This window comes from Urtica dioica, chromosome 5, assembly GCF_054948205.1.
Source record: "Urtica dioica subsp. dioica isolate 48M chromosome 5, U.dioica_male_clone48M_v1_H2, whole genome shotgun sequence".
Classification (NCBI taxonomy): Eukaryota; Viridiplantae; Streptophyta; class Magnoliopsida; order Rosales; family Urticaceae; genus Urtica; species Urtica dioica.
Window position 1 is genome coordinate 9,331,372 of NC_142760.1, and position 27,722 is coordinate 9,359,093.

Here is a 27,722-nt window from a genome sequence, read left to right on the forward strand (position 1 = left end):
ACTAAATGATTGAATAAAGAATTATGTTAATTAATTGAATGCTTTGAATATCAATTGACTTAAGTTCTTATTTTGTAAACTTTTTGTGAATTTCAAATCCGTCACGAATCAATTAATTAATTAACCTAACTCACTCCAGTACGTTAATTAATTAACTGATTCGTGAAGGAAGCGAGGGCATTATGGTCTGAGAAAAAAATATGGGCTATTTGCTTAATAAAATAAAACTTGAGTTATTCTCTCAATAAGAATAGCAAACTTGGCTAGTTACAACAAATTTCACTATATTTAATATACATCTATTATTTTTATATCAGTTACAAAATAATTATCAATATTAACTTACAAGATAAAATAGATTTATTCTTTTGGTCATAGTTTGACCAAGTTGAGGTGGCATTAAAAAAAGGGCAGTGTAGCAAAATAGCCAAAATGAAACTATAAAATTTGTTTTTAGCTTACGTTTGACAATTTTTAGTGATATAGCCAAATTGCTTATATGGCAATAATTAAGGTCTGATTTGCCATTATTTATTAACAAATTCGTCATTTTATCTCTCCTATTTTTTTTCAAATAATTTTTTTTGCATCAAAACTTCAAAAATTCGTATCTTTCTCATACGAACTCGAAATTGAGTGATTCCAAATCATACGGATTCGTGACGCCGAGATCTTCAAAAATAGATCTATTGTGTTTGATGAAAAATCATGTTTAATACCATAGATGTAGAAAAATCACGTTACTACCTTAAATATGGAAATAACTGAAATTTATCAAAAAAATAAATTGAAACGTAAATATGATGCATTAAACATAATTTTTCATCAAACACAATGAGTCTATTTTTGAAGATCTCGACGCTACGAATTTGTAGGATCTGAAATCACTCCATTTTGAGTTCGTATGAGAAATATACGATCTTTTGAAGTTTTGATGCAAAAAAAATTATTTGAAAAAAAATAGGAGAGATAAAGTGACGAATTTGTTAATAAATAAGGGCAAATCAGACCTTAATTATTGCCACATAAGCCATTTGGCTATATCCTTAAAAATTATCAAACGTGATCTAGATCCAAAATCACATGTTTAAAATGGTCTAATTACTTACAAATCTCTTAAAAAAAAAAGCTCATTCCCTCACTCTTTCCGTCGCTCTCTCTCTCCCACGAACTCACTCCCTCTTTCTCTATCTCCTAATTTTTTCTTTTTCTCTCTTTCTTCCCGTTGGTTTTATTCATGAATAAATAACTATCATAATTATATAAATAAAAATATAACAGCTCATTGATAAGAAATATTCCTAACACAAACTTCTATTTGTGATTTACGATTGGTTAAACCATGTGATGAAATCTCATATTTTAAAAAAAATAATAATAAACCATGTCATGAAAGCTCAACTTCCGAAAAAGGGCTATTTTGCTAACTAGCCAAATCAACCTACTAATATTAAGAGAATAGCCAAAGTTTCATTTAATTAAGGGAATAGCTCAACTAATCTAAACTATCTAAATTACCCTTTCACAAATCTCTCTCTCTCTCTCTCTCTCTCTCTAGCATATTCTTCTGCGACGAGAACGCCGAGTTCTTCGGGATGAAGATCGTCACTCCCTCCTCCGTGTCGTTGGCCTGATTCTGTATCGTTTCGATGATCTTCGTCGAGATTAGGTGGCCGATGAACGCCTTGAACGGTCCGGCCACGCTGAGGAGCTCCGTGAGGTTCACGAACTTCTGCGTCGGCGTCCGAGTCAGCGACGGAGGCGAAGACGTCTTCTGAGCTGAGCCGTTTCAGCTTTTCGTCGTAGTTAGAGATTTTCTGGCCATGGTTAACTTGGTCTGCGTTGAGATTGCCAGGAACGAACCCTAGAACCCCCAAATTCGCGAAAAGTTAATTGAATTAACCTATTGGAGTGAGTTAGGTTAATTAAATTAACTTATTGGTTGAAAAAATTAGATTAGGTTCTGAATTTTTTTGTGAGTAAATTTAGGCTCAGATTGACTCAAAAATCGGCGGGGGGAGAGGAATCGGCAGCGGAGAGGAAATCGGCGGCGATGGAGGGGATTGAGGAGAGGCACTTTGTAAATTCGCGAATCGGTTAATTTAATTAACCTACTGGAGTGAGTTAGGTTAATTAATTAACTGATTCGTGAATGATTTGAAATTCATAAAAATTACAAAAATCATAACTTAAGTCAATTGATATTCAAAGCATTCAATTAATTAACCTAATTTCGAATTCAATCATTTAGTAAATTAACTTTACTCACAAAAAAATCATAACCTAAATTAATATTCAACCAATAAGTTAATTAATTAACCTAACTCACTCCAGTAGGTTAATTAAATTAACCTATTCGCGAATTTACCAAGGGCGTTATGGTTTGAGCCGAAAATATGAGCTATTTGCTTAATAAAATGAAACTTGGACTATTCTCTCAATAATAATGACAAACTTGGCTAGTTACAACAAATTTCACTAAAAAAAAAAAAAAAAAAAAAAAAAAAAAAAAAAAAAAACATGCGAAATTAATAAAGAGTCGATAGTACTGCCTTGAAATAAATAAATTTGCCATAGGACTCCCCCGCATTTCATTCTAAAACTTTTCCATCTCTCTTATTCACATTTTCCCCCACTCCTCCAAGTCTAATATCACAAAAGTGTAGTTGGTGAGAGAAATTAAGATATGGGAAGCATCCCACATATACCCATCAACTCAACAGGCTACAACAAAAGCATTCCTTGTATAGGCTTCGGAACAGCCACGGCTGTATTAGAAGGAAGCAACGCTTGCAAAGAAGCCATTCTTCACGCAATCAAACTCGGCTACACACACTTCGACACCGCAGCCGTATATGGAACCGAGCAGACTCTCGGCCAAGCCATCACCGAAGCCCTTTCCTGCGGTCTAATCGCCTCTCGCGACGACCTCTTTATCACTTCCAAGTTGTGGCCGAGCGACGCTCACCGTCACCACGTCTTGCCCGCTTTGCGAAACTCGCTCAAGTACTTATTATTTCATTCATTTTCAGATTTTTATAGATTATCTTTCTTATTTATGTTGTTTTATTTTTTCTAGGAACTTGGGGTTGGAGTACCTGGATTTGTATCTAATTCATTGGCCGATTGCTGCAAAGCAACCTGGGACGTATGATTTTCCGATTGCCAAACATGACTTACTTCCAATTGATTTCAAGTTGGTGTGGGAAGCCATGGAAGAGTGCCAAAAGCTTGGTCTCGCCAAGGCAATTGGAGTCTCCAATTTCTCTTGCAAAAAGCTTGAGAATTTGCTTGCCTTTGCAAAAATTCCTCCTTCTGTCAACCAAGTGAGCATTATTACTGAATTATTATTATTTTTTTTTTGGCATTCTATAAATCTTTCTATTTTTTTTTTATATCCAAGCGGAGTTTAAATACATTTATCTTTTATTACTTCTCTCTCATATTTCTATATATCTAGCAACGATTGGTTTAAAGGTTAGTTAAATTATATATTAATTAGTAGAAAAAAATCTACAAAATAATCCATTGAAATTTGATAAAGAAAATAGCTAAAGTTCCAAATTTTCAGCAAAACAATCATATTGTCAAAAATAATTTTTTTGACAATTCATTAAACTTTTTGAGGACTTTATAATCAATTTATCATTTTCAAAAAATTTAAAATACAAGGTCATAAAAATTATAACCGAGTTTTTGGTCATTTTGCAAATCCATAAATTCTAATTCTCTATTCAGCTATAACACCCTAAACTATAATCGGTTTAAGAATAATTGACTTTCTCTCAAATAGAACTAATAATGAGCTCGAGAATAACGATCTGCTTTTAATCAACAAATACGTGCTTAAGGGCTTAATTAAAGTTTTGCTTGTAAGGGATACTGCTCCACGTCAGCAACTGTATCAGACTAACCACGGTTAGTCTAAACTCTAGACTCTAGTTGAAAATCTGTTAGCTCTGGTTATTAGTTTGTTATGCTATCGTTTGGTATAAATACTCTGTTCCTTCAGTCTAGATAATCAATGAAGATCACTCTGTTAAATCTCTCGTTCTTGAGTTCATCGTCTCTCTAAGAACTCTCACATGGTATCAGAGCAGGTTCGTCTGCAATGAGTACAAATTCCGGTCAATCCAGTCCGTTCGTTCCAGTGGCGTTCAATCATCCGATCGCCTCAAAGCTGGATCAAACAAATTTCATCACTTGGCGCAAGCAGGTTCGTCTCTCGATCATAGGTCATCGTCTACAAGACCACATCTCGTCGAATTTCACTCCTCCGACAAAATTCACGACTTGACTCGATGAAGAAGCAGGTCGGATCAGCACTGAGTTTGCTGATTGGAATCAACAAGATCACTTGATCCTCTCATGGCTTTTCTCGTCCAGGACAGACAATATCGTCTCTCGCATGATCAATTGTGAGACTACATCATAGTTATGGTCCTCACTCGAGCAATACTTCGGTTCTCAAGTCAGAGCGAAGATCGCTCAATACAAAGATGTTCTTCGCAACACGAGGAAGAATGATCTCCCAATCAAAGACTATCTGTTGAAGATCCGCAACAGCGTTGATCTCCTAGCGTTGGTAGGGCATAAAATCGAAGAGAAAGAGCACATTGACTCAATTCTTGAAGGTCTACCTTCAGAATACGAAGTCTTCACAACATCCTTCAACATGAGGAGTACTACAACTTCAGTCAATGAATTGGAGTCCTTGTTACTGACTCATGAGGCTATGATGGAGAGAAAGAGTAAGGAAAATGAATTCACTGCTAATGTTGCGATGGCGAACTTGGCGAATTTCAACAGATCCGGTCCAAATACACAAGCGAGGAGACCGTTCGTCAACAATGTCACTCAGCAATTCAGAGCAAACTCTCCGAATGGCTACAGCAACCACAGAGGCAATAGCTCAAACAGAAGCCAGACACAAGGTCCAACTCGTGGACGTGGACGCGGACGAAGCTCGTGGCAAGGGAATCGTCTTCAATGCCAACTCTGTGGCAAAACAGGTCACCTGGTAATGCAGTGTTACTATCACTATGATCACACCTTCACCGGACCTGCTCAGTTGCAAACAATCCAAGGAAATGTCGCATATACCTATCCTGAGCAATTTGTACAAGCTGAAACTCATGGAGCCAATGACGAGTCAAGTCTCTACTCAATGAACGCTTCCGCACTCAATGTTCAAGACTCATCCTGGTTCCCAAGCTCAGAAGACTCGGAGTGGTTTCCAGACTCAGGAGTGACTAATCACATCACCGCCGAGGCCAACAACCTGAACGTCAGATCAGAGTATCATGGTGGTGATATGGTTCACATGGGAGATGGTAAGGGTTTATGCATTAACTATGTCGGTCAATCTACATTTCAATCTCCATTTGTGCCTACAAAGTCCTTGTGCCTAAAGCAACTCCTACATGTACCTAGAATAACTAAGAACCTGATTAGTGTGTCTAAATTTGCGCGTGATAACAATGTCTACTTTGAGTTTAGACCTGATCAGTGTTTTGTTAAGGACATTATCAACCAGGATGTTCTAATGAGAGGGGAGCTTAAAGGTGGTCTCTATGTGTTTGATCAAAGTCAGCTCAACCTGCAACACAAAGTCACAGAAAAAGCCAACCTCAATCTACCACAAAAAGCCAAGCCAATTGGCTCTCAGACTACTAGTCATGTCAGTTGTAATTTGACTACCAATAGTGATTCTCTTATCAGTTGTGATGTTGTTTCTACGAAGCCTGATCATCATATTTGTCATTGTAGATTAGGACATACTTCTGATCGAATTGTACAGATAGTATTTCAAAAATGTACTGAAAAATCACTCAATAAAGAAAGAAACTCTGTTTGTGCTTCTTGCTGTCTAGGAAAATTACATAAGTTTCCCTTTGAGAACTCCCAAACGGTCCATACACAACCCCTTGAACTCATTTACATTGATGTTTGGGGCCCCTCACCCACCCTGTCCACTAATGGCTATAAGTACTATGTACATTTCGCAGACAGTTTTTCCAGGTATACTTGGGTATATTTACTGAAAACAAAAGATCAAACTCTAACTTCTTTCAAACACTTCAAAACTCAAATTGAACTCCAATTAGGGTGTAAGATCAAGTCTGTACAAAGTGATGGGGGTGGGGAATATAGAGATTTCACTAGTTTTCTTGCCGAGTCGGGTATTAGACATCAGATTTCATGTCCACATGTGCATGAGCAAAATGGTCTGGCTGAACGAAAACACAGACAAATTACTGAAACAGCTCTTGCTCTCTTAGCACACGCCTCCTTACCCTTTAGACTCTGGGATGAGGCTGTGAGAACTGCAGTCTTTGTTATAAATAGGTTACCTTGCACAGCCATAGCTAACAAAGTCTCAATCTCAGTTCTGTTCAATAAAACACCTGGTTATGAGAGCTTAAAAATCTTTGGATGTCTATGTTTCCCTGACCTGAGGCCTTACAACAAGAACAAATTCAGTTACAAATCAAGTCCATGCACGTTCATAGGTTACAGTCTGTGTCACAAGGGATATAAATGTCTGTCCAAAACAGGTCGAGTATACATTGCGCGAAATGTCAACTTTGATGAAACCAAATTCCCATTTTCAAAACCTGTAGATTCTCAACCAACTACACCTACACCTATACCTACACCTCACTCAGACAGCCAGACGACCACAAATAGTCATGGATGCACAATCCCACATGTCATTCCTCAGACACATCAAATGAATCAACAACCCACACTTGGAGTTGAAAACGTAGATAACCGTGTGGTTAGTGCTAACCCATCTCTTGAAGCTGTCTCTCTTAGTGAACAGGCTAGTCCAGGTGGCGCTGATAATGGCTCTTCAATGATCACACCAGAATCTCCATCATCACGTCAGCAATCAGAGTCAGCTCAGTCAACCTCAACCGACTCTGAAAACGATCTGTATCAGTTAGCTTCACTGGCACGTCAGCAACATAGCAGCCAAGCTTCAAATCATCCCATGACCACTCGCTCAAAGAATGGTATCTTCAAGCCAAAAGCTCTGCTTGTCACACGTGAACCAACGTCAGCCACATAAGCACTTCAGTTTGAAGATTGGAAACGTGCCATGACTAATGAGTATTTGGCTCTTCTGAGGAATGGAACCTGGAAACTAGTTGAGCTTCCACCAAACAGGCACGCAGTTGGCTGCAAGTGGGTGTTCAAGCTCAAAGAAAATCCAGATGGGTCTGTCTTGAGACACAAGGCACGACTAGTGGCTAAAGGATTTCACCAAGTTGCTGGGTTCGATTACAGTGAAACCTTTAGCCCGGTAGTCAAACCAGCCACCATTCGGGTTATCCTCTCCATTGCTGTGAATCGTGGCTGGAAAGTGCACCAAATTGATGTCAACAACGCATTTCTTAACGGTGATTTAAAGGAAGAGGTCTATATGACTCAACCAGTTGGCTTCGTGGACAAGGCACAACCTACAGCGGTTTGTCGCCTCATTAAGTCCATCTATGGGTTAAAACAGGCCCCAAGAGCCTGGTTTGACAAGCTCTACACAGTTTTGATTAATCAAGGCTTCACATCTGCTCGCTCATATCAGTCTCTTTTCACACTTCACTCTGATTCATTGACCATGTTTGTCCTAGTCTATGTGGATGACATTCTTATCACGGGAAGTGATAACAGTGCTGTACAGAGTTTGATCAAGAGACTTGACAACATCTTCTCCCTAAAAGACCTTGGTGAACTGAGTTATTTCTTGGGGATTGAAGTGAAGAAGACTGCTAATGGTCTGTTTCTCACACAAACTAAGTACATCAAAGACCTGCTAGTCAAGACAAAAATGCAGAATGCTAAGCCTTCAACTGCTCCACTGACTACTGGCCACAAGTTTTTGAATTATGGAAGTTCAGTCTTTGAAGATGTACAACTCTATAGGAGCACTGTGGGGGCTCTTCAGTATGTCACGCTCACAAGACCGGAGTTGGCATTCAGCGTCAATAAAGTGTGTCAATTTATGCAAGAACCCTTGGTGGATCATTGGAAGGCAGTTAAAAAGATCCTCAGATATCTCAGTGGCACCACTGACCTTGGGATTCATCTGACTCGACATGACTCGCCAGACCTGGCTATGAACCTCACCGGCTACTGTGATGCTGATTGGGCGTCTGATAGCATTGATTGCCGGTCTACATCAGGTTTCCGTCTATTTCTAGGTGGTAATCCTGTTGTATGGCAGTCGAAGAAACAACATACTGTCTCCAGGTCCTCAGCCGAGGCAGAATACAGAAGTCTTGCTTCTCTTGTCGCTAAAGTAACGTGGACTCAAAGTCTCCTCGCTGAACTCCGTGTAACGAGTACTAGTGTCCCAATTGTTTGGTGTGACAATCTAAGCACCGTCCTACTGGCTGCGAATTCAGTGCTCCATGCGCGTACCAAGCACATTGAACTTGATCTTTACTTCGTTCGCGAGAAAGTCCTTCAAAAACAGATCAAGGTTCAGCATGTCCCTGCACTTGACCAAGCTGCTGATATCTTGACCAAAGCTATCTCCAGCTCCACTTTTCCTATGATGCGCTCCAAGCTCAAGGTTCTCGCCTCCTCCACCGTGAGCTTGACGGGGGGTGTAAGGGATACTGCTCCACGTCAGCAACTGTATCAGACTAACCACAGTTAGTCTAAACTCTAGACTCTAGTTGAAAATCTGTTAGCTCTGGTTATTAGTTTGTTATGCTATCGTTTGGTATAAATACTCTGTTCCTTCAGTCTAGATAATCAATGAAGATTACTCTGTTAAATCTCTCGTTCTTGAGTTCATCGTCTCTCTAAGAACTCTCACATTGCTATCCGTAATATATATATATATATATATATATATATATATATATATATATATATATATATATATATATATATATATTACCAATAGACTACACTTTAAATACATGGCACATGCGATATCCCCTCAATTCCTTGATAAAATCTCAAGTGTAAAACTCGCGTGACTTTATTTTTGGGTAGTGAATTCATGTGCAAATTATCACCGGATCAAATGTTAGACTGATTTTAAAGTGTGTGACCCACCAGTTTGTCGTCGGTTACCGATAATATCAAATCGATCCACCGGGAAATGGAGACTATCGGTATAAAAGGCTATAAAATTCTAAACATCGACTATTAAATAAAAAAAAATGCTCTATTAAATTTGTGGTTGCCAGATATTTTTTCATCAAACTTAACGGTCATGTACTTACGACTCAACTAAAATGTAATATAAAGTAAATTTGCTGCCGAAAAAAAAGATTATGTATATAAGTATGTTTTCAGGAAAACACTAGATATTTTTACTACCAATAACTCTTTTCTTTATAAATGAAACCGTAAAAATAAACATAGTTAAATAAAGTCTAAAACCCTAAACAAGTTTTTATAATAAAGATGTAAACATAAAAAAAAATATACATATATATTAATTTGTTTACAACTTAAGAATATTATTTTAGGATAAAATTTTTAAACAAGCTTCTCTCTTGTGATAAGTTTTGAAAAAGCACATGTAATTTCTACAAAAATATACAGATAGAAAGTCTCATGAACTTGAAATTCTATTTTTTTTTAAACACGAATGTTAGGGGAAAATGCAATGCTCACCTAAATTTTAAAAGTTCAAACCGGTATGAAACAATAAAAATTACTATTGCCAAAATGCATAAAATTGAAGTACCACCGACAAATATATAAGCCTTATTTAAATTGATTTCATTTAAATAATTGATTTGATTGTACCAGCCTGTCTACAATTACTAATTTTAAAAAAATATATATATATTTTATCTGTGATCACATGATTAAATTTTTTCAGGAAAAAAAAAAAAAGATAATACGGTTAACTAACGTTTTAAATTGTTTGTAATAAAAAAAAAAACAGGTGGAGATAAGTCCACTTTGGCAGCAAAAGAAGATGAGAGAGTTCTGTGAGAAAAATGGAATTGCTGTAACGGCCTACTCTCCTTTGGGAGCAAAAGGAACGATATGGGGTACAAACAACGTCATGGAATGTGAGGTTCTTCACCAAATCGCTGCCTCTAAGGGAAAAACTGTTGCACAGGTATTATATATTAAACCAATTTTCATTGTCTCCATTTTTTTGTCCGATCTTCATCAGCTGAGTTATGAAACTCTCAGTCAAACTGGATATTAAATAAACTGATATATTCATAGTTCAAAACTTTTACAAACCATTTAACAGAGTTCTAATATTGAGTAAAAGTAATTTAAATATTCTTTTTGTATTAAATAAGAGGTCGAAAGAATGCTATTCAGCCCGAGTAATTTTGGTAAGTTTAAACTAATGATCCATTTATAATACGACACCTATTATATCATAACTATTATTTATTTTTCAAAATAAGTTTTCTCTATCTTCATTAATTATCCCCATCTTTTTGTATTGCTTAGTCTCCTAATTCACCATTTTTGGAAGAAAAAAAAACAAGCAGAGCTTAAAACCTACGGTAAAAAAAAAATCAATAGAACAAAAAATATAAAAACCATAAAACCACTAGACTCAATAAGTCTAGCACAAATCATTCAAACCAAAATCTATAGCTAGCCAGATTAACAAGTTATTGATTTCAAAAAGTTTGGTTGGTTGTTTAACGTTAAATATGAAAATTGGAGTATTTTCTGGGAAGTAAACAATAAAAGAAATTGAAGAAATACAATAATATTTTTCGTGTGGAGTTTTGTTCATTAAGAATGAAAAAACTGAGATGTTTGTAAAAAAAAAAAAAAAGAATGGTGAACATCTCAATTTACATTTATTGCCTTTTAATATTTTTTTAATAAACAAAAAAGTTTAAATAATAATCAATGCTACGTCAGTATGTACACGTCAAGTCCTACTATTAACCCGAATAAAATCTCGGGATGGTTAGCATTATCCATTAAATAAGACTAATAACTGACTTTTATCTTCCTTATCTTTTTCATATTAAAAGGGTATAATTTTTTATATGACAAGAATATATTTTTGTTCGAACTTTATTTAATAATATTTCAAAAATAAAATGGTATTTTGAACTTTCCGAAACTAAAAAACAAATCACGAGAAGGATTAAAACTGAAAACAAATCTAAATAATAAACACAAATGATGATATGATTCATTTTGTCATAGAAGTTATAAACAAATTAATCAAATTAAACTCGTTGAAATATTTGGTATTTTAACTAACTACAAAAGTGAATAGTACGATGGCTCATTACAATTGTGCAATCCACAATCTTGAAAGATTGCACGGCAGCTTTTACATTGTCGTGCAAAGTGAGGTTGTAGGACGATTTCTAAATTGTTTTGCAAGGTATCTTAAGAGGACAATTTATAAAAATAAAATCTGGACAACAGTTTATATTCAATAAGGTAATTAATTAATTTTTTATGATATTATTCAATGTAACGAATTTCTTACATAAATATAATTGATTCCATTAATGTAGCTTCATATATAATGAATTAATAATAGCTTTTAGATTATAAAAAATAATGGTACACACCTTGTATGATCTTGTATAAGCAATTTAACAAATACTAGAGGAAGAATATGCAGATAATAATCAATAGACGTAGCAATAAAAAAGCTATTTTTAAAAACATAAACTTGAAAATCTTTGGTATGTTAAAAGGTTATTTTTTAGAAAATGATGTTAAAACTAACTACTGTACTATTTTTTTTTTCTCTTTCTTGTAATTTTTAAAACAATATTCTTGTAATTTTTCTTATTTATTTTAGTAGGTTACAGCTTGGAAAACACTATTTTAACAATAAAAACTTTAGACACGTTAAATATTGGACTTTGTAAATGGGCTCTGGTTGGATTAACATACTAAGTAGAATTAAAAACAAAAAGAAAAATGGTATGAAATAGCCAATTCAAACTATGACTTTTGCAAAATAGTCATAGTTTCACTAGGTATAGCAAAATAACCAATTGAGAGTACTTCGACTTTTAATCCTGCCTCGATTAATTTTAATCCAGCCTTTATAAAGCTTACATTATGTCTTTATAGTTCGTTGGGATTAAATTTAATCCAACATAGATTAATCTTACTTTGGCTAGTTTGCTTATAGTTAACAAATTATGACTATTTTGCAAAAACTTAAGTTCTATTTGGCTATATAACCGCTTGACCCTTAAAAAAATGGTAAACATATCATTTCAAAAGTATTTAATAATAAAAAAATATCATTAAATGGTACTACCAAAGAGATTAATTATCGGAAGTTTTGTTTCAAAATATCAATTTTCAAAACCACGGATTTCATCTGGCTAGCTTTATGATAACTAGGCTTGAGCTTTGGTGGCAAAATGCTTTTTCTATGAATCATGTTGTGTAAAAATCACTACATGTTCAAAGAGAGATTTATGACTAAGATATTTTTGAGTATTTTAAGTCGCAACGATGTCATATTAGCTTCGAGGATGTCACGTTTAACCTTGGTAAAAAAGGACTCAGCGTCTTCTTCTTGTTCATTCAATTTTTTTTTAATCTCTCTCTCTCTCTCTCTCTCCTTGCAAAAATCGCTCCTCCAATAAAGCCTGCCTCCTCGATTCCCTCTCATGCGAGCCAATCTCTGAAATTCTCGAACTAGCCACATTCCGGCTCTCAAAGCTCCATATCTCAAAGCTCACTTGAGCCCATTCACTCTGCAACGTCCGAGGCTCCGTCACGATTGCAGGGCCAAGGATCTCGTCATCTCTCCAATTGATCACTCCCTTCTTTTGAGTGAATTGATTTTGCTTGCTCACCGAACTATTTAAGCAACCAACAGATATAAGTAATTGACCATTATTGATGTATAAACTTTAACTCACAATATCTACAAATATGATTTTATGTTTGATTATACAAAACTATCAACCGTTGACTCCAAAATTAAATTTTTTGCCGAAACAATTTATCACTTAAAACAAAATAAACCTATTTGGTCAATTTTTTTTTTTAAAACCTTATTTCACTATTTTTGGACAAACTTTGGCTATTTTAAAAGTAAATATGGAAATTTGATTACTTATTTTTAAATTTAATACTTGATTCAAGTAATTATGTTTTTTGTTTTACGGTAATTCAAATAATATCCAGTGTGGAGCACTGTTCAGTGTGTCTTCTTAACATAAAATATTTTATATTTTAATGCAGATTTGTCTAAGGTGGGTCTATGAGCAAAAGGTAAGTGTTTTAGTGAAGAGCTTTGACAAGAATAGGATCAAAGAAAATCTCGACATATTTGACTGGAAACTAACTCCAGAAGAGGTGCAAAAAATTGACGAGATTCCACAGCAGAAAGGATATGCTGCACTTGATTTCATCCACGTAGATGGGCCGTACAAATCTGCTGAGGAGTTTTGGGATGGAGAGATTTGACAAATAAATTAATCAGCTTGTTTGATACTATATATCTGCATTTTAAACTCTATTTGTCTTTTATTATTTTACTCATTTTAAATTACTAAAAAGGCTCTCAAATAAAATAGAGCCATGGAATTCTCAAATCAATAATATGTACCATCCACTGCCCACATTTACTTATATTTGGTTTACATTTCATTTGGAATCTTGTATGAAATTATAATTTATATTGTATTTTGAGTATTGTATGAATGAAGTGACTCGGAGCTTGGACTTTCTTGATTAATATTTATATGATATTTTATATGAAATTTGTAACAATATACCAATAAATTTAGATAAGTATAAATTAATAGCGGTATTTAAATCATTATGGCTTACTACACGGCATGCCTGTAAAATTAAAACCTTGTGTCAATATTTAGATCATTGGTCTCAAGACATTGTAAGATCCACACTATCTGCAGAGGTTTAGTAGTGAAATTTATTGGCAAAAAAAAAAAAAAAAAAGACTTGCTAGCAAAACAAATATATAAAAGTTTCGTCACAGTGAGTATAGAGTTCGGTTACACCATAAATAATCACTAATGGAGTACAAGCCTAGTGACGAGACCATGTCGATCTGGCCCAACTCGGCCAGTCTTATCCAAAACGACGAAGTCATTTTCGTTTAATAATAACAAAAATATTAAGTAAGCTGACCAAAGAATTTTGTACTTTGGGCCTATAGCCCATGTTTTTTTTATGAACTTGGCCCATTTATCTTGTTATCTCTCTCTCTCTCTCTCTCTCTCTCTCTCTCTCTCTCTCTCTCTCTCTCTCGTTAGCACCCGGTCTTGATTTTATAGTTAAATGCGGATACATTCCAAATAGTTGACTTTAAATTAAATTTAATACATTGGAATTCACTTGTGTCCACATACATTTTATTTTATACACGATTTTCTTAAGTATTGTTGAAAATTCTTTTTGTGGTTGCTCTTCAACACTAAGGAGGAGACGTGAAAGAGAGTGAAGCTCTCTCTCTCTCTCTCTCTCTCTCTCTCTCTCTCTCTCTCTCTCGTTAGCACCCGGTCTTGATTTTATAGTTCAATGCGGATACATTCCAAATAGTTGACTTTAAATTAAATTTAATACATTGGAATTCACTTGTGTCCACATACATTTTATTTTATACACGATTTTCTTAAATATTGTTGAAAATTCTTTTTGTGGTTGCTCTTCAAAACTAAGGAGGAGACGTGAAAGAGAGTGAAGCTACATAATACAAAGGTTCGAATCCGTGTCCTAAATGTTAGATCTTAATAAGCTTTATGCATCATATGTAGGTTTAACTAAAACAAATTTTTGTGGAATAAAAAATATATATTCCTCCATATCTTGATATGATAAAAAAAAAATATATAAACCCTACATGTTATTTACATCAATTGATATAAGAACCAAGTCATTGCAATGCATGTTACTTTAGTAGTTTGATTAAAAAAAATGTACTTTGTTTAAAACCAAGCACTTTTGAGTTTCTGTATATTTTGATATTATGCTTTGTTATCATTAAAATTGTTATCCATAACATAGATAATAAGAGGCAATGTTGCTCCAACTTTCATCCTGGTGTTGCCACGTCGGATGCTGCCTGCGTGACACATGGCGGCGCTGTTTTGTTTTGTTTTTTTTAATTGCAATTTTATTGACTGCTTCACTTCTAATTTTCTCAATATTTTCAATAAATCGATTCATCTTCTACCGATCCATCTTCCCTCACTCTCTCTCGTTAATCCGGCTCTTTAAAAAAAATAAAATACACAGGAGAAAGAGAGAGCAAAGCGATGAGAGAGAGAGAGAAAAGCCGAGTGAGAGAAATAGAGAGAGAGAGAGAGGTGAACCTCGCCGGAAAAATGGAGGAAGATGATTGGAAATTCCTCTGCCTACCTCGTCCAAGGTAAGGGCTCACGGTTTTTTTTTCTTCTTCACTGCTCGAATTTCAAAGATAAAATTCTAGGGTCTAACTTATTGTTTTTGCTTGGGTTTGTTGATTGTCGAAGATTTCAGCGTGAATCCGGGAAGAGAAGTTGAGAGGAAGGCTGGTCAGTTCGTGTTGAGGTAATGGAAACTTTGAATTTTTCTTCTATTTCTTGCCAAAATATTTAGTGGTCATTTTGACTTTTTTTATTTATGTGCTCAGGATCGCTGTCAGAGTCCACTATAGTTGTAAGAAATTTTAGGATATGCTTGGGTTTGCAATTTTCTTTTCCAGAGCTCTCTCTCTCTGTATCTTTGCAATCGTCTTCGGGGATTTTTTTTCTTTACATTTTTGCATTATTTTTTATTGGCTATGGAGCCTCGAGTCGGAGGCAAGTTCCGACTCGGTCGCAAGATCGGAAGCGGATCGTTCGGGGAGATCTACCTTGGTTCGTTTTCAAATTCTCTGTTTCGCTACTTTTTTGTATTTTTGGTTTTGGTTTTTGTTTTGTCTAATCAATTATTATTTGTTTGATTTTAGGTGCTAACATTCAGTCGAATGAGGAGGTTGCAATTAAGCTCGTGAGTATTCCTTTGGCTAATTTCTTGGAATTTGTTGTAATTGCGAGCGTGTTTTTTTTTTTTTTTTTTTTTATGTATTTTAGGTTTTTGAAATTGTAAAGTTTGGAAATGTGCTCTCAGTTTTATGAATTTGTGTAATTCTTTAACCTGTTTTAGTTACTAAATCTACCGATTCGTAGGCGTTGTGCAAGAGCTTTAATCCAGTGACATGGATTCGAATCTCTACTTGAGCTAGAACAGTTGATTTCATGCTTTTGATGTCTTATATATAAATATATTGGATGTTGAGGTGTAGTTTATCTAAATGTAAATGACGCTTTTCGGTTTTTCCTCGAGTTATTTTGGTGATGCTATAAGTCCAACTTTTTCATTTAATTTTTTTGTTGTCTTTCGTCAATCCTTTTAATGAGCCCCCTTTTGATGTTGATCTCATTGATATCGTGAAAATGGTTATCTTTGACATGAACTGTATTTTTCTCTTTCTCAGGAAAATGTCGACACAAAACATCCTCATTTGCTCTACGAGTCCAAGTTGTACAAAATTTTACAAGGAGGAAGTAATGATATGTGCCACAGTCTTTGTTTACTCTAGATGTTACTCACATCGTGTCTCTTTCACCTGATACTTGATTTTATGTGATTTTTTTTTTCAGCTGGAATTCCAAATGTGAGATGGTTTGGCACCGAAGGAGAGTATAATGTGCTTGATATGGATTTACTGGGACCAAGTCTCGAGGATTTATTCAACTCATGCTAGCAGACTAGATGGTGGGTCTACGACATGAAATTGTCTAAAAGACTGTATCTTAATCGTTCGTTACAGTTTCTCATTAAGTTTGTTTTTGGTTTAGATCAACCGCGTGTAGTTTGTTCATTCAAAGTCATTTCTGCATCGAGGTATTAAGCCAGACAACTTCCTCATGGGTTTAGGGAGGCGTGCAAACAGGTATTTGGAGTTTTTTTTTAATTATTGTTACATGGTTATTCTTTTATATTCCTGCATGATGGAGTTTTGAAACACCTTTTCATTGTAGGTTTACGTCATCGACTTTGCTCTTGCAAAGAAGTAATTTAAATGATTGAATCGGCGATCGAACAAATAAGGATTAAAGAAATTAATTTTAGCGGTCTTGTTAGTCTCTAATTTGGTTGGCCTTGTGTTTCGTAAATTTTATTTAATCTAAATGGCTTGTGTGTACAAATCATGAATTTAGTCAGTTAAGTATGACAAGATTAAAAAAATAATGCATTTGGAAATGTGATTTAGATAATTTGCCATTGGTTTTGTTCTTCTTTTTCTCCTTTCATCATTGATCTTTTTTTATGCTATTCATATATATTTTCATTTGGACTACATAAAAAGCCACAAAATCACAGATCGTGTATGATGTTATTGCTAAGGAAATCTTCAAAAAGGTGAAGCAGTGGTTGAAGGAGATCAAATGGTACACGAACAACAACATGTGGAAGCTATTCAACTCATTCATCTTTTTTTCTCTCCAGCTCTTTTATGTCTCTCTCTTCTTTATTATTTTCCTAAAAATAATTCATCAACAAAAAGCCTCTTCATCTTCCCACTTACCAAAGTCCATATACCATTTCTTCCTTTTTATTTATTTTCCTTAAAAAAAATTGCAAATACATCTCTCTCTCTCGTTCCACCGTGCGAAGACCCACGAGAAGCTCTGCTCTGCTTTGATCTCTCTCTCGTGCGTGACCTTCCCACTTGACCAGATTGTATTCTCCATCGCATTTTGCCTACGATCAACATTTTGCCACAGCTCCCAGCTCATCTATTCTCCGATTCAATCTCTTTCAAGTCTTCGCCAGAGATTCCATTTGATCACGGGATTAATGTGAGTTTTTCTTCCATTTTTCCCTCTTTTTTACTTTGTAACAAACATACATAGAAATCTAATCCATCAAGTTTATTTATTTATTTATTAAACGGAAAAAGTGTTGGAATAAAGTTAATAAATATTATTTATTAACATGTGGATGGCTGATTTGTGGCAACAATTTGAGTGGGTTCCACTCATCGGAATTGAATAATTCCAAGTGATACGGATTCCTCGTAACGAGGGCTATAAAATTGAATATTTGTTTGCCAAAATCGGACCTAAGGTGAATGAGAAAGTGACGAGTGAACTGGACGAAATGACTAAGTCATTCCAACTCGACTGGGTGAGGTCGACTGAACGAGGTGACGAAGTCATTCCAGCTCGACTGGGCGAGGTCGACTGAGCTCGACTGGGAAGTCGACTGGACGAAGTCATTTCAGCTCGATTGGACGAGCTCGACTGGGGCGAAATGTCGAAGTCATTCCAGCTCGACTGGACGAGCTCGACTGGGCTCGACTGGGCGAAGTGTCTATGTCATTCCAGCTCGACTGGACGAGCTCGACTAGACGAGCTCGACCGAACGAAGTACCGAAGTATACGGTTGAGAATGAAAGCCAACGGTTGTATGCTTTTATTCAATGGTTTTTTGAGCGCATTATGGCTGTGGATTAATGCCATTAAGGCTGGAAAAACTGAAAACGGTACATGGACGGTTCGCATGGTTTGAATACAAAAACGGTGTGTTAAATGATTGTAATAGCCTGCGTTTAATACCTTTAAGGCTGGACGTTTTGAACTACAAACCGACGTAGCCCTGGCCTATTTAAAGAAGCTTCAGCCCTCATTCAACAGACACACGAATTCCATTATTTTCCCCACTGTTCCCGTGCTCTCTCTTCCCAAGAAATTCTTTTCTTTTGCTTTGTCGTGGTGATAGTTTCTCACAGGTCCTACTTCGCCGAGAGTCAAGTGTATCGGTGCTAAGCTTGCCTCTGCTAGTCGTTGTATCCTGGGAGGCTTTCGCTCAAGTTTTCCAGCACCCGTAGGGAGGGCGATAAAAGCTTCAAGGAAATCGTCAAACGGGCCTCGACCTTTCCTTGCCTTTTTTCCGTTTTTCCATTTCCGGTTTATTTTCCTTGCATGTGTCTTGTATTTCCTATCAATATTATTTGTAATATTGCTAACAAAAAGAACAGAGGCTACATCATCAAGATGACTGAGAGAGTCAGTCAAGGCATTACAAGCTCGACCTCCAGGCAGGCTCGACCTCCAGGCCAGGCTCGACCTCCAGGCGAGCTCGACCTCCAGGCGAGCTCGACCTCCACGCCAGGCTCGACCTCCAGGCGAGCTCGACCCCCAGGCGAGCTCGACCTCCAGGCAGGCTCGACCTAAAGGCAGGCTCGATCTCCAGGCCAGGCTCGACCTCCACGCGAGCTCGACCTCCAGGCAGGCTCGACCTAAAGGCGAGCTCGACCTCCAGGCAGGCTCGACCTCCAGGCAGGCTCGACCTAAAGGCAGGCTCGATCTCCAGGCCAGGCTCAACCTCCAGCCAGGCTCGCCCTCCAGGCCAGGCTCGACCTCCAGGCAGGCTCGACCTCCAAACGAGCTCGACCTCCAGGCAGGCCCGATCTCCAAGCCAGGCTCGACCTCCAGCTAGGCTCGCCCTCCAGGCCAGGCTCGACCTCCAGGCCAGGCTCGACCTCCAGGCAGGCTCGACCTCCACGCCAGGCTCGACCTCCAGGCCAGGCTCGACCTCCAGGCGAGCTCGACCACCCCAGGCGAGCTCGACCACCAGGCAGGCTCGACCTCCAGGCCAGGCTCGACCTCTAGGCGAGCTCGACCTCCAGGCAGGCTCGACCTCCAAGCGAGCTCGACCTCCAGGCAGGCTCAACCTCCAGGCCAGGCTCGACCTCCAGGCGGGCTCGACCTCCAGGCGAGCTCGACCCCCCAGGCGAGCTCGACCTCTAGGCAGGCTCGACCTCCAGGCCAGGCTCGACCTCCAGGTGAGCTCGACCTCCAGGCTAGGCTCGACCTCCAGGAGAGCTCGACCTCCAAGCAGGCTCGACCTCCAGGCAAGGCTCGACCTCCAGGCTAGGCTCGACCTCCAGGCCAGCTCGACCCCCTCCAGGCGAGCTCGACCTCCAGGCGAGCTCGACCTCCAGGCAGGCTCGACCTCCAGGCGAGCATGACCTCCAGGCGAGCTCGACCCCCCAGGCGAGCTCGACCTCCAGGCAGGCTCGACCTCCAGGCCAGGCTCGACCCCCCCGGCGAGCTCGACCTCCAGGCAGGCTCGACCTTCAGGCAGGCTCGACCTAAAGGCAGACTCGACCTCCAGACAGGCTCGCCCTCCAGGCCAGGCTCGACCTCCAAACGTGCTCGACCTCCAGGCAGGCCCGATCTCCAAGCCAGGCTCGACCTCCAGCCAGGCTCGCCCTCCAGGCCAGGCTCGACCTCCAGGCAGGCTCGACGTCCAGCCAGGCTCGACTTCCAGGCAGGCTCGACGTCCAGGCAGGCTCGACCTCCAGCCAGGCTCGACCTCCAGGCAGGCTCGACTTCCAGGCAGGCTCGACCTCCAGGCAGGCTCGACGTCCAGGCGAGCTCGACCTCCAGGCATGCTCGACCTCTAGGCGAGCTCGACCTCCAGGCAGGCTCGATCTCCAGGCCAGGCTCGACCTCCAGACAGGCTCGCCCTCCAGGCTAGGCTCGACCTCCAGGTGAGCTCGACCTCCAGGCGAGCCCGATCTCCAAGCCAGGCTCGACCTCCAGCCAGGCTCGACCTCCATCCAGGCTCGACTTCCAGGCCAAGCTCGACCCGAGCTCGACCCCCAGGCGAGCTCAACCTCCATGCGATCTCGACGCCTAGGCGAGCTCGACATCCATGCAGGCTCGACCTCCAGCCAGGCTCGACCTCCAGGCCAGGTTCGACCTCCAGGAGGAAGTCCAACCCAAAAATTGTGAAGGCAATCCCAGCCCTGCCAAGGGCTAGGAAAGAAAAGTCCCAGCCCTGCCAAGGGCCAGGAAGGAAAAATCACAGCCCTGCCAAGGGCCAGGAAGGAAACGTCTCAGCCCTGCCAAGGGCCAGGAAGGAAAAATCTAAGCCCTGCCAAGGGCCAGGAAGACCCCTGCCCTGCCATGGGCAAGGAAGGAAATATCTCAGCCCCGCCAAGGGCAAGGAAAGAAATGTCTCGGCCTTACTAAGGGCAAGGGGGGCGACATCCCGACCCGTCCAAGGGCAAGGAAAACTCCAACCCGACCAAGGGCAAGGAAAACCCCGGCCCTGTCATGGGCAAGGAAGGAAAAATCCTACCCGCCAAAGGGCAAGGAAATTCCCTGCCCTACCATGGGCAAGGAAGGAAAAATCCCAGCCCCGCCGAGGGCAAGGAAGGTTCAAGCATTGTGCATGGTCAGCCCCTACAAAAATCAAGGGAAAAATGAAAAGACCATCCTACCCCGACTCAGCACACTCCTATAAATACGTTCAGATTCCTCATTTGGAGGTAAGTTCTCGGACGACTTACAAAACCTCTGCCTCTCTCTCATCTAAGACTTTCTCTCTCTAGAACCTTGAACCAAGACACTTGGACTAATGTTGAGCGTCGGAGTGCCCGCCGGAGGAAACCCCTCCGGGGTTCTTTAGCTCACGTTTCTCTCTTTTTCAGGTGAAGAGACGTCGGAAACCCTTTTCCGACACGGCGGAGGCGACAAGTGCCGAGACAACTTCCCCGTTCGACCACCGCGCGGTCATAGGGTCCGGCCCTAGGCCGAACCGCGGACCGATTTTCGTGTTGATCCATTTTCAGGCATTAACACATACTTTTACCAAAATTTTCATCAACGATTTGAATTTCTTCGAACTTGCTTGTTTTCGTTTTACGATCATTCGCGCGTAGCGCGTACCCATTACTAGTAACCTAAGAAATGCTCTATGTGTTTTCCTAAGGATTCTAGACAATGAATCATGTCCATAGCTGCATGGTGTGGGAGTTATGCTCCTTGAAAAATTCGGATTTTCTTATGACACGCTGATAACATGTCAATAAGTTAAAGGGGAAAGCGTTTTACCAAGCTAGATGTGTTAATTTTTTCCTTAAATTTTATACACGTTCTTAGTATTACCGTTATTTTATATTGATAGAAGAAATTTTTCTTTTTCGATTTTTGGCAAGAGTGAAATGATATTTTTTCATTGTGGCACTTGTTTGTCGAGAGTTTTTAACGGTTAATGACCGGACGTGGCCCGGGTTTCTCAGCGACATTATGGTTACGTCAGGAACATGTCTTAACAGGTGAAATTCGAGGATTTCTCTCGGCCAGGACATGGACAATGGCCCTATTTTCCTACCCACTATTTTGCCAGTGTCCAAGACGTTTTTCCGGCCACCACCTCCGCCACATTGTAACTGCTACTACCCCATAACGGTGGAAAGGGATGCTAGGCCACTTTGGCACATCGGTGGCGTTGAAGATTCATGGCCATTTTCTCGCCAATGGTTCACCCGAGTTTTCTAGTTTACCCTAGAATCTTAGAAATTATGATTTCGGTCCTTTCCTTCAATTTTTCGGGATAATTTATGGCCACTTATGAGCTAGAGGTTTTGGAAAAAATTTCTTGGAAGAATTCTAGTAGGAACATGGTGGAGTTCAGGTGGCAAGCCATTTTCTGTTATGGCCCGGTCATGTTTTTGGATCAGGTCCTATATTGAAGCAAATATGATTTTCCGACCAATTCTTGTTGGTTATTATTACACCTTGATAACCATATTAAGTGCTAATATAATTAATTACACTAACAAGAGCTAATTAATATTATGGTTATCTAACTACATCTAGATTTACTTATTAATTATTCATGAAAGCAATGTCAAGCAACCAATAAGAGTAAGGTTCAGAGATTCAGTAATACTTACATGATTCGAATCAGTTATTGAATCTTCAAGCTTTGACTACTTCGTCTTCAGGCTTGAAAGACTATCTTCAAGCTCAACTCCTCGACGCTCTGAACTCGTCAGTGATGACAGCGTAATCTTCCGAGACGTAATCTCCGAAACGAATAAAAAAGATGAGGTGTTTATCTCACTACGATCTACAACGAGGTGTTCGATCGCACCATGTTTATATCCTTCCTTTCCCTTATCTCTTTCGGCCACTCTCTCTCTCTCTCTCTTCTCTCTCTCTCCTCTTTCTTTCTTCTTCACGTGCACTATATCTTCTCTTCTCCTTCTTCTTCACGTGAATCACCTGCAAAGGATAACAAAGAAGAAAAAATTAAAATTTCAAGCAACAAAAGCTTGCTCGGCCATCATCACCGATCCTCTTCACTAGCGCCCGACCTCAACCTCTTCTTCCTTTCTCCTCGTCGAGCGTCATCATCCTCCAGCCGAGCTCTCCACCGTGCGCGCGCCACCGAGAGGAAGAGCGAGACCTCCGTGGACCACCGGGACGTCGGAGCAAGGGGAGATCACCGGGAAGAGGACGAGGAAGCAGTGGGTGAATGGTATTTCACTGATTCGGTGAGAAATTTCATCTCCTTGGTTTGATTGAAATCTAGGGTTCATAGCTCAATTTGGGGGTTTTGATTTCCGAATGAAATCTGAGGTTTTGGCTTGGTTGTGATGTTCATTGAGCTTGATTATTGATGTTTATGAGATGAAATTGAGGATTGAAAACGAATTTCTTGGTTTTGGATTGATTTTGGCCGAATTTCACATTTTAGGGTTCATGAGTATGATTTTTTTGGGGCTTTTTGATTCCGGGTCAAAATCAGTGGAATTGATGGGTTTTATTTGGTTTTTGGACTTGATTAATGATGTTCCTAGCTCGGATTTGTGTAATTGAGTCGATTTTGAATTATTTGAGGATTTTGAGCTCGCTGTGAACAGCCTCTGTAAATTGACGTGGACAGTTCGGTACCGATTTAATTTGGATTTGTTGATATTTTTCTTGGATATTAGACGTTATGAGGTTTCTAAAATGACCAAGAACGTGTAAATCTGTTGAGGATTGAGTGAGTTATGAATTTTTGAAAACAGGGTATTGAAGCTGGAAATTATGAACGTGTGTTTGAAATTTTTGGCCGTGTGTGTGCCTTTGGCCGTGAGCATTCTTTTGTTTGGCCGTGAGACTTGTTTGGCTAGGTAATTTGCTTTGGCTGTTTTGTGATGTTGAGTTATTCTGGATTGTTAGGGATTTTGAGACGTGAGAATTGATTTGAGATAGAGAGGACTTTGTGGTCGAAGAAATGAGTCTGAGCTTTGTAGCCACTGCTTTACACATTTCACCCTCGAAATTCGAGCGACCTCGGGCATTCTTATCCTCTCATTCCACCGCTGATGGGGTTTCGTTGAGCGGTTTTAAAAACTTGTTGCTTCTTTCCCAAGTAACTGAAAAGACTAGGGTACAGACGGCTCTGCATTCGGTTTCAAGACCCTCAAAGCAGATTTGTAGGGCAGCGCCCGAGTACAAATTCCCTGATCCGATCCCCGAGTTCGCCAAGGAAGTAAGCTCTGTTTGTATCATCGTGTTTGTTTATTTTATTTTATTTTACTTTTCTCTCTATGTTATGCCGATTATTTATGGTTTTGTGTGTTATCTGAATTTTCTAGGAGACAGAAAAGTTTAAGGCTCACCTCCTCAACAGGCTGTCCAAGAAGGAGGATTATCAGGAATCTGCCGATGAAATTGTTGGTATATGCACGGAGGTATGAAAGAAATCATGAATCATTTTTTTTTTGGGAGAATAACAAACTTTCATCGTTGAGTATGGTCAAAATTTGTGTTTTGAGTTTTCATAAGTAAATAACTTGAGTTTATTTAATTGACTCGTTCTTTCATTAATATATCCCTCGAAACTCATTTTTTCAAATTTTTTATTATACTGAACTCGTAACTAAACAACAACATTTTCTGAAATCTCGTCGAATCATGGATCACTAAATCATTTTCACAAAATTTTTTGATTTATTTATGGTTTTTTTAATTAATGCTTTTATACATGCTAAAACTATTAAAAGGTTGGTTCAGGGTATTGAGATATATTTGAAAAACTTTCGTAGACTTAAGGTTAAATATTTTCTATTTTAAAAAACACAATGTCAAAATGTTAATTTCAGCCAGACTCAGGAGTATATTGGTAATTATTTCTTTGTTTCTAATGTCTGTGAGTGTATACCACGGCGATGTATCTATCAGATATTCAGTAAATTCCTACACACGGAGTACGGCGGCCCCGGAACGCTTCTTGTCGTTCCTTTCATTGACATGGCTGACACCGTCCACGAGAGGGGCTTGCCCGGAGCTTCTCAAGCGGCTCGAATGGCCGTCAAGTGGGCCCAAGTTCACGTTGACAAAGACTGGAAAGAATGGACCGGTACCGATTGACTCATCAAGTATTTGGCACCACCGGAAGGGTTTGTTTTTATTTTGCTTTTTTGTTTTTGTTTTTGGTTCAAGTCTTAGGTAGTTTTTTAGTGAAGATTGAAGGATCGCAGCTTAGATTATTTTGTTATATATCAGACTAGTTAAATGATACTAGATTAAGAGTGGATCTTAAAAATGAACAACGGCTAGTAATTTTTTTTGTTTTTACAGGAAGTTTTTTGAGTTGTTGAGCAGTCTTACTTTTCGTATTATGAGGAAATAAAGTGTCGAGAATTAGTCGCCCTATAATCCTACGAATGACAAAAATGAAAACTACAGTGGGATAAATTAATGAAGAACAAGACACCAATTTATGAGTTCGTTTGCACCGGTCGTATATGTAATAATGTATTTCTTCTGTAATGTGATGTGGCCAATTCGATTGCTTTAGCTCTCAAAATCACCGTGTGATTAAAATCGTGATGTTCATACTTTTTAGAAATCATCGCAGTAAATAAATCGATTGATATCTCATAAACATAATTCATCGAACACATGTATATTTACTCGAGTAATATACACTATAAGAGAGCCGAAGTGACGTTTTTCCACATTTTCATCACTCGCACGTTCCTCACAAAGACAGAAAGAGCATCTTTTTTAATCTACATGCAATTTCAGTGGGGATCGCTTGTTACGTCACGGTTTGTTTGTTTGTTTGTTTGTTTTTTTGATTTTTTAATTCTCCGAAAATACTTTCTCTCACTTCTCTCTCTCTAAGGCTCCGTTTGGAACCCGGAAAATAAGAGAGAAAGTGAAAATAATAGAGAAAATGAAAATGTAAGAGAAAATAATAGGAAAAGTCAAAATTCTAATTGAAAATCATAGAAAATATGAGAGAAAATTGACGGGAAAGTAACGATGAGACTAGGGACGGAGCTAACTCAAGTCCAGGGTGGGCTCTAGCTCCCTCCCCCTCAAAAATTTTTTATTTACATTTTTTACCCATTTTAAAAAAAATTACATTTTTACCCTAAATATTTACACTTTTGACCCATTTTTTTAAAAAAATTTCATTTTTACCATGAATTTTTTTTAATTATAGCCCCCTAAATTTTTTTATTTACATTTTTTGCCCATTTTTAAAAAGTTTTACATTTTTACCCTAAAAAATTTACACTTTTGACCCATTTTTTTTTAAAATTTCATTTTTACCATGATTTTTTTTAATTAGCCCCCCTTAAATTTTTTTATTTACATTTTTTGCCCATTTTTAAAAAGTTTTACATTTTTACCCTAGACAAATGTGATCCCCTCGTAGACAAATGTGGAGAGATTCTCATTTTCCATTTGATTTTCGAAGGAAAATGAAATCCTCATTTTAGTTATACACTTTCCCTCGCATTTTCTTTCATATTTTTTTTCTACCATATTTTCCTCAATCCAAACAACCTAAGTAAAATAGGAGGGATTTCCATTTTCCTTTCCCTCCTATTTTCCGGGTTCCAAACGGAGCCTAACTCTATCGGTAATCATTCTTCCAACGACCTCCGGTGTAGTGAACACATGTGAAATTAATTTTAAAAATGATTTTATTTTCATTTATAACTCTTTATTGAAGAAAATATTCAATTTCATCAATGATTAATTAAAAGTAATTGGGATTGACTAGTATTAAAGGCAACGACTCATTTGACAATGAGGACTATTAATAGAGTTATCACTACTTCGGATCAAATCCGAATAATTCCAATGACTTCAGATGAAATTCAATATGTTCTTAAATGATAGATTTTGAAATGAAAAAAAAATTAAAAATTAATTATTTACGTATTCGTAGGAGATTTTCAAAAATCATTTGAGATCGTCGGAAGAATGAGAATCGAGAGGGTCGGAGAGGTAGAGAAATGAAAGAAAATGTTTAGAGAGATATTACAAAAATAAATGAGAGATTTGCATCAAAGTCACAAATTCGGCTCCAAATTGCAAATGAGTCACGACGAAAAATGGTGTTACATAGATGTCACTTTGATAAAAAAAATAGGACCAAAATATTCTTACGCATATTTCAAAATAGACTCGCAGTCAAATATTTCGAAAAAAAAAAGTAGACTCACAGAAGAAATTACAAAAAGTAGACTCGCAGTCAAATATTTCGAAAAAAATAGACTCACAGAACAAATTACAAAAAGTAGACTCGCAGTCAAATATTTCAAAAAAAAAGTAGACTCCTTTCGAACACGAGACCGCCGTCGCTGCTTCCGAGCAGGACGTCCATCGCCATCGCGTTCCCGGCCAGCATCATGCTCGCCGCCGCCGCCGCCACTCCGACGCCCCTCAGGGACGCCTTCACGGCCGAGCACGGCTTCGTCGCCGCCTCCTCCTCGCGATTCTTAGATCTAGATCTAAGAATCGCGCCGGATTCCGGGTTCACGCTCGACGAGGTCTCACGGTTCTGCAGATCCACTCCATCTCCGACCGCCGCCGCCTTCGCTCGCACCCCTGGACGCTCCGGCGCGACTCGGCCGCCAGCCTCCTTCTCCAGCGGGCTGGTCTGCGCGGTCTGCAGAACCCGCTCCACCA

At 38.8% G+C, this 27,722-nt stretch overlaps 2 protein-coding genes and 1 pseudogene across 2 annotated transcripts; all 3 read left to right on the forward strand.

The window, feature by feature from the left end:
- Window positions 1-2,530: 2,530 nt before the first annotated feature.
- On the forward strand, window positions 2,531-13,684 carry LOC149395107 (non-functional NADPH-dependent codeinone reductase 2-like). The gene is made up of 4 exons (XM_089614886.1): window positions 2,531-3,006; window positions 3,080-3,326; window positions 9,917-10,096; window positions 13,189-13,684. Exons 1-4 carry the CDS (start codon window positions 2,687-2,689, stop codon window positions 13,411-13,413), a joined length of 972 nt encoding a protein of 323 aa, XP_089471012.1. The 5' UTR covers window positions 2,531-2,686; the 3' UTR covers window positions 13,414-13,684.
- A 2,011-nt stretch (window positions 13,685-15,695) lies between these two features.
- On the forward strand, window positions 15,696-17,012 carry LOC149395108 (casein kinase 1-like protein 2; annotated as a pseudogene).
- A 5,960-nt stretch (window positions 17,013-22,972) lies between these two features.
- LOC149395109 (protein PLASTID REDOX INSENSITIVE 2, chloroplastic-like) lies at window positions 22,973-25,682 on the forward strand. Its single transcript, XM_089615695.1, has 4 exons — window positions 22,973-23,293; window positions 23,967-24,279; window positions 24,386-24,481; window positions 24,972-25,682. Exons 2-4 carry the CDS (start codon window positions 24,022-24,024, stop codon window positions 25,158-25,160), a joined length of 543 nt encoding a protein of 180 aa, XP_089471821.1. The 5' UTR covers window positions 22,973-23,293; window positions 23,967-24,021; the 3' UTR covers window positions 25,161-25,682.
- The last annotated feature ends 2,040 nt before the right edge of the window (window positions 25,683-27,722 follow it).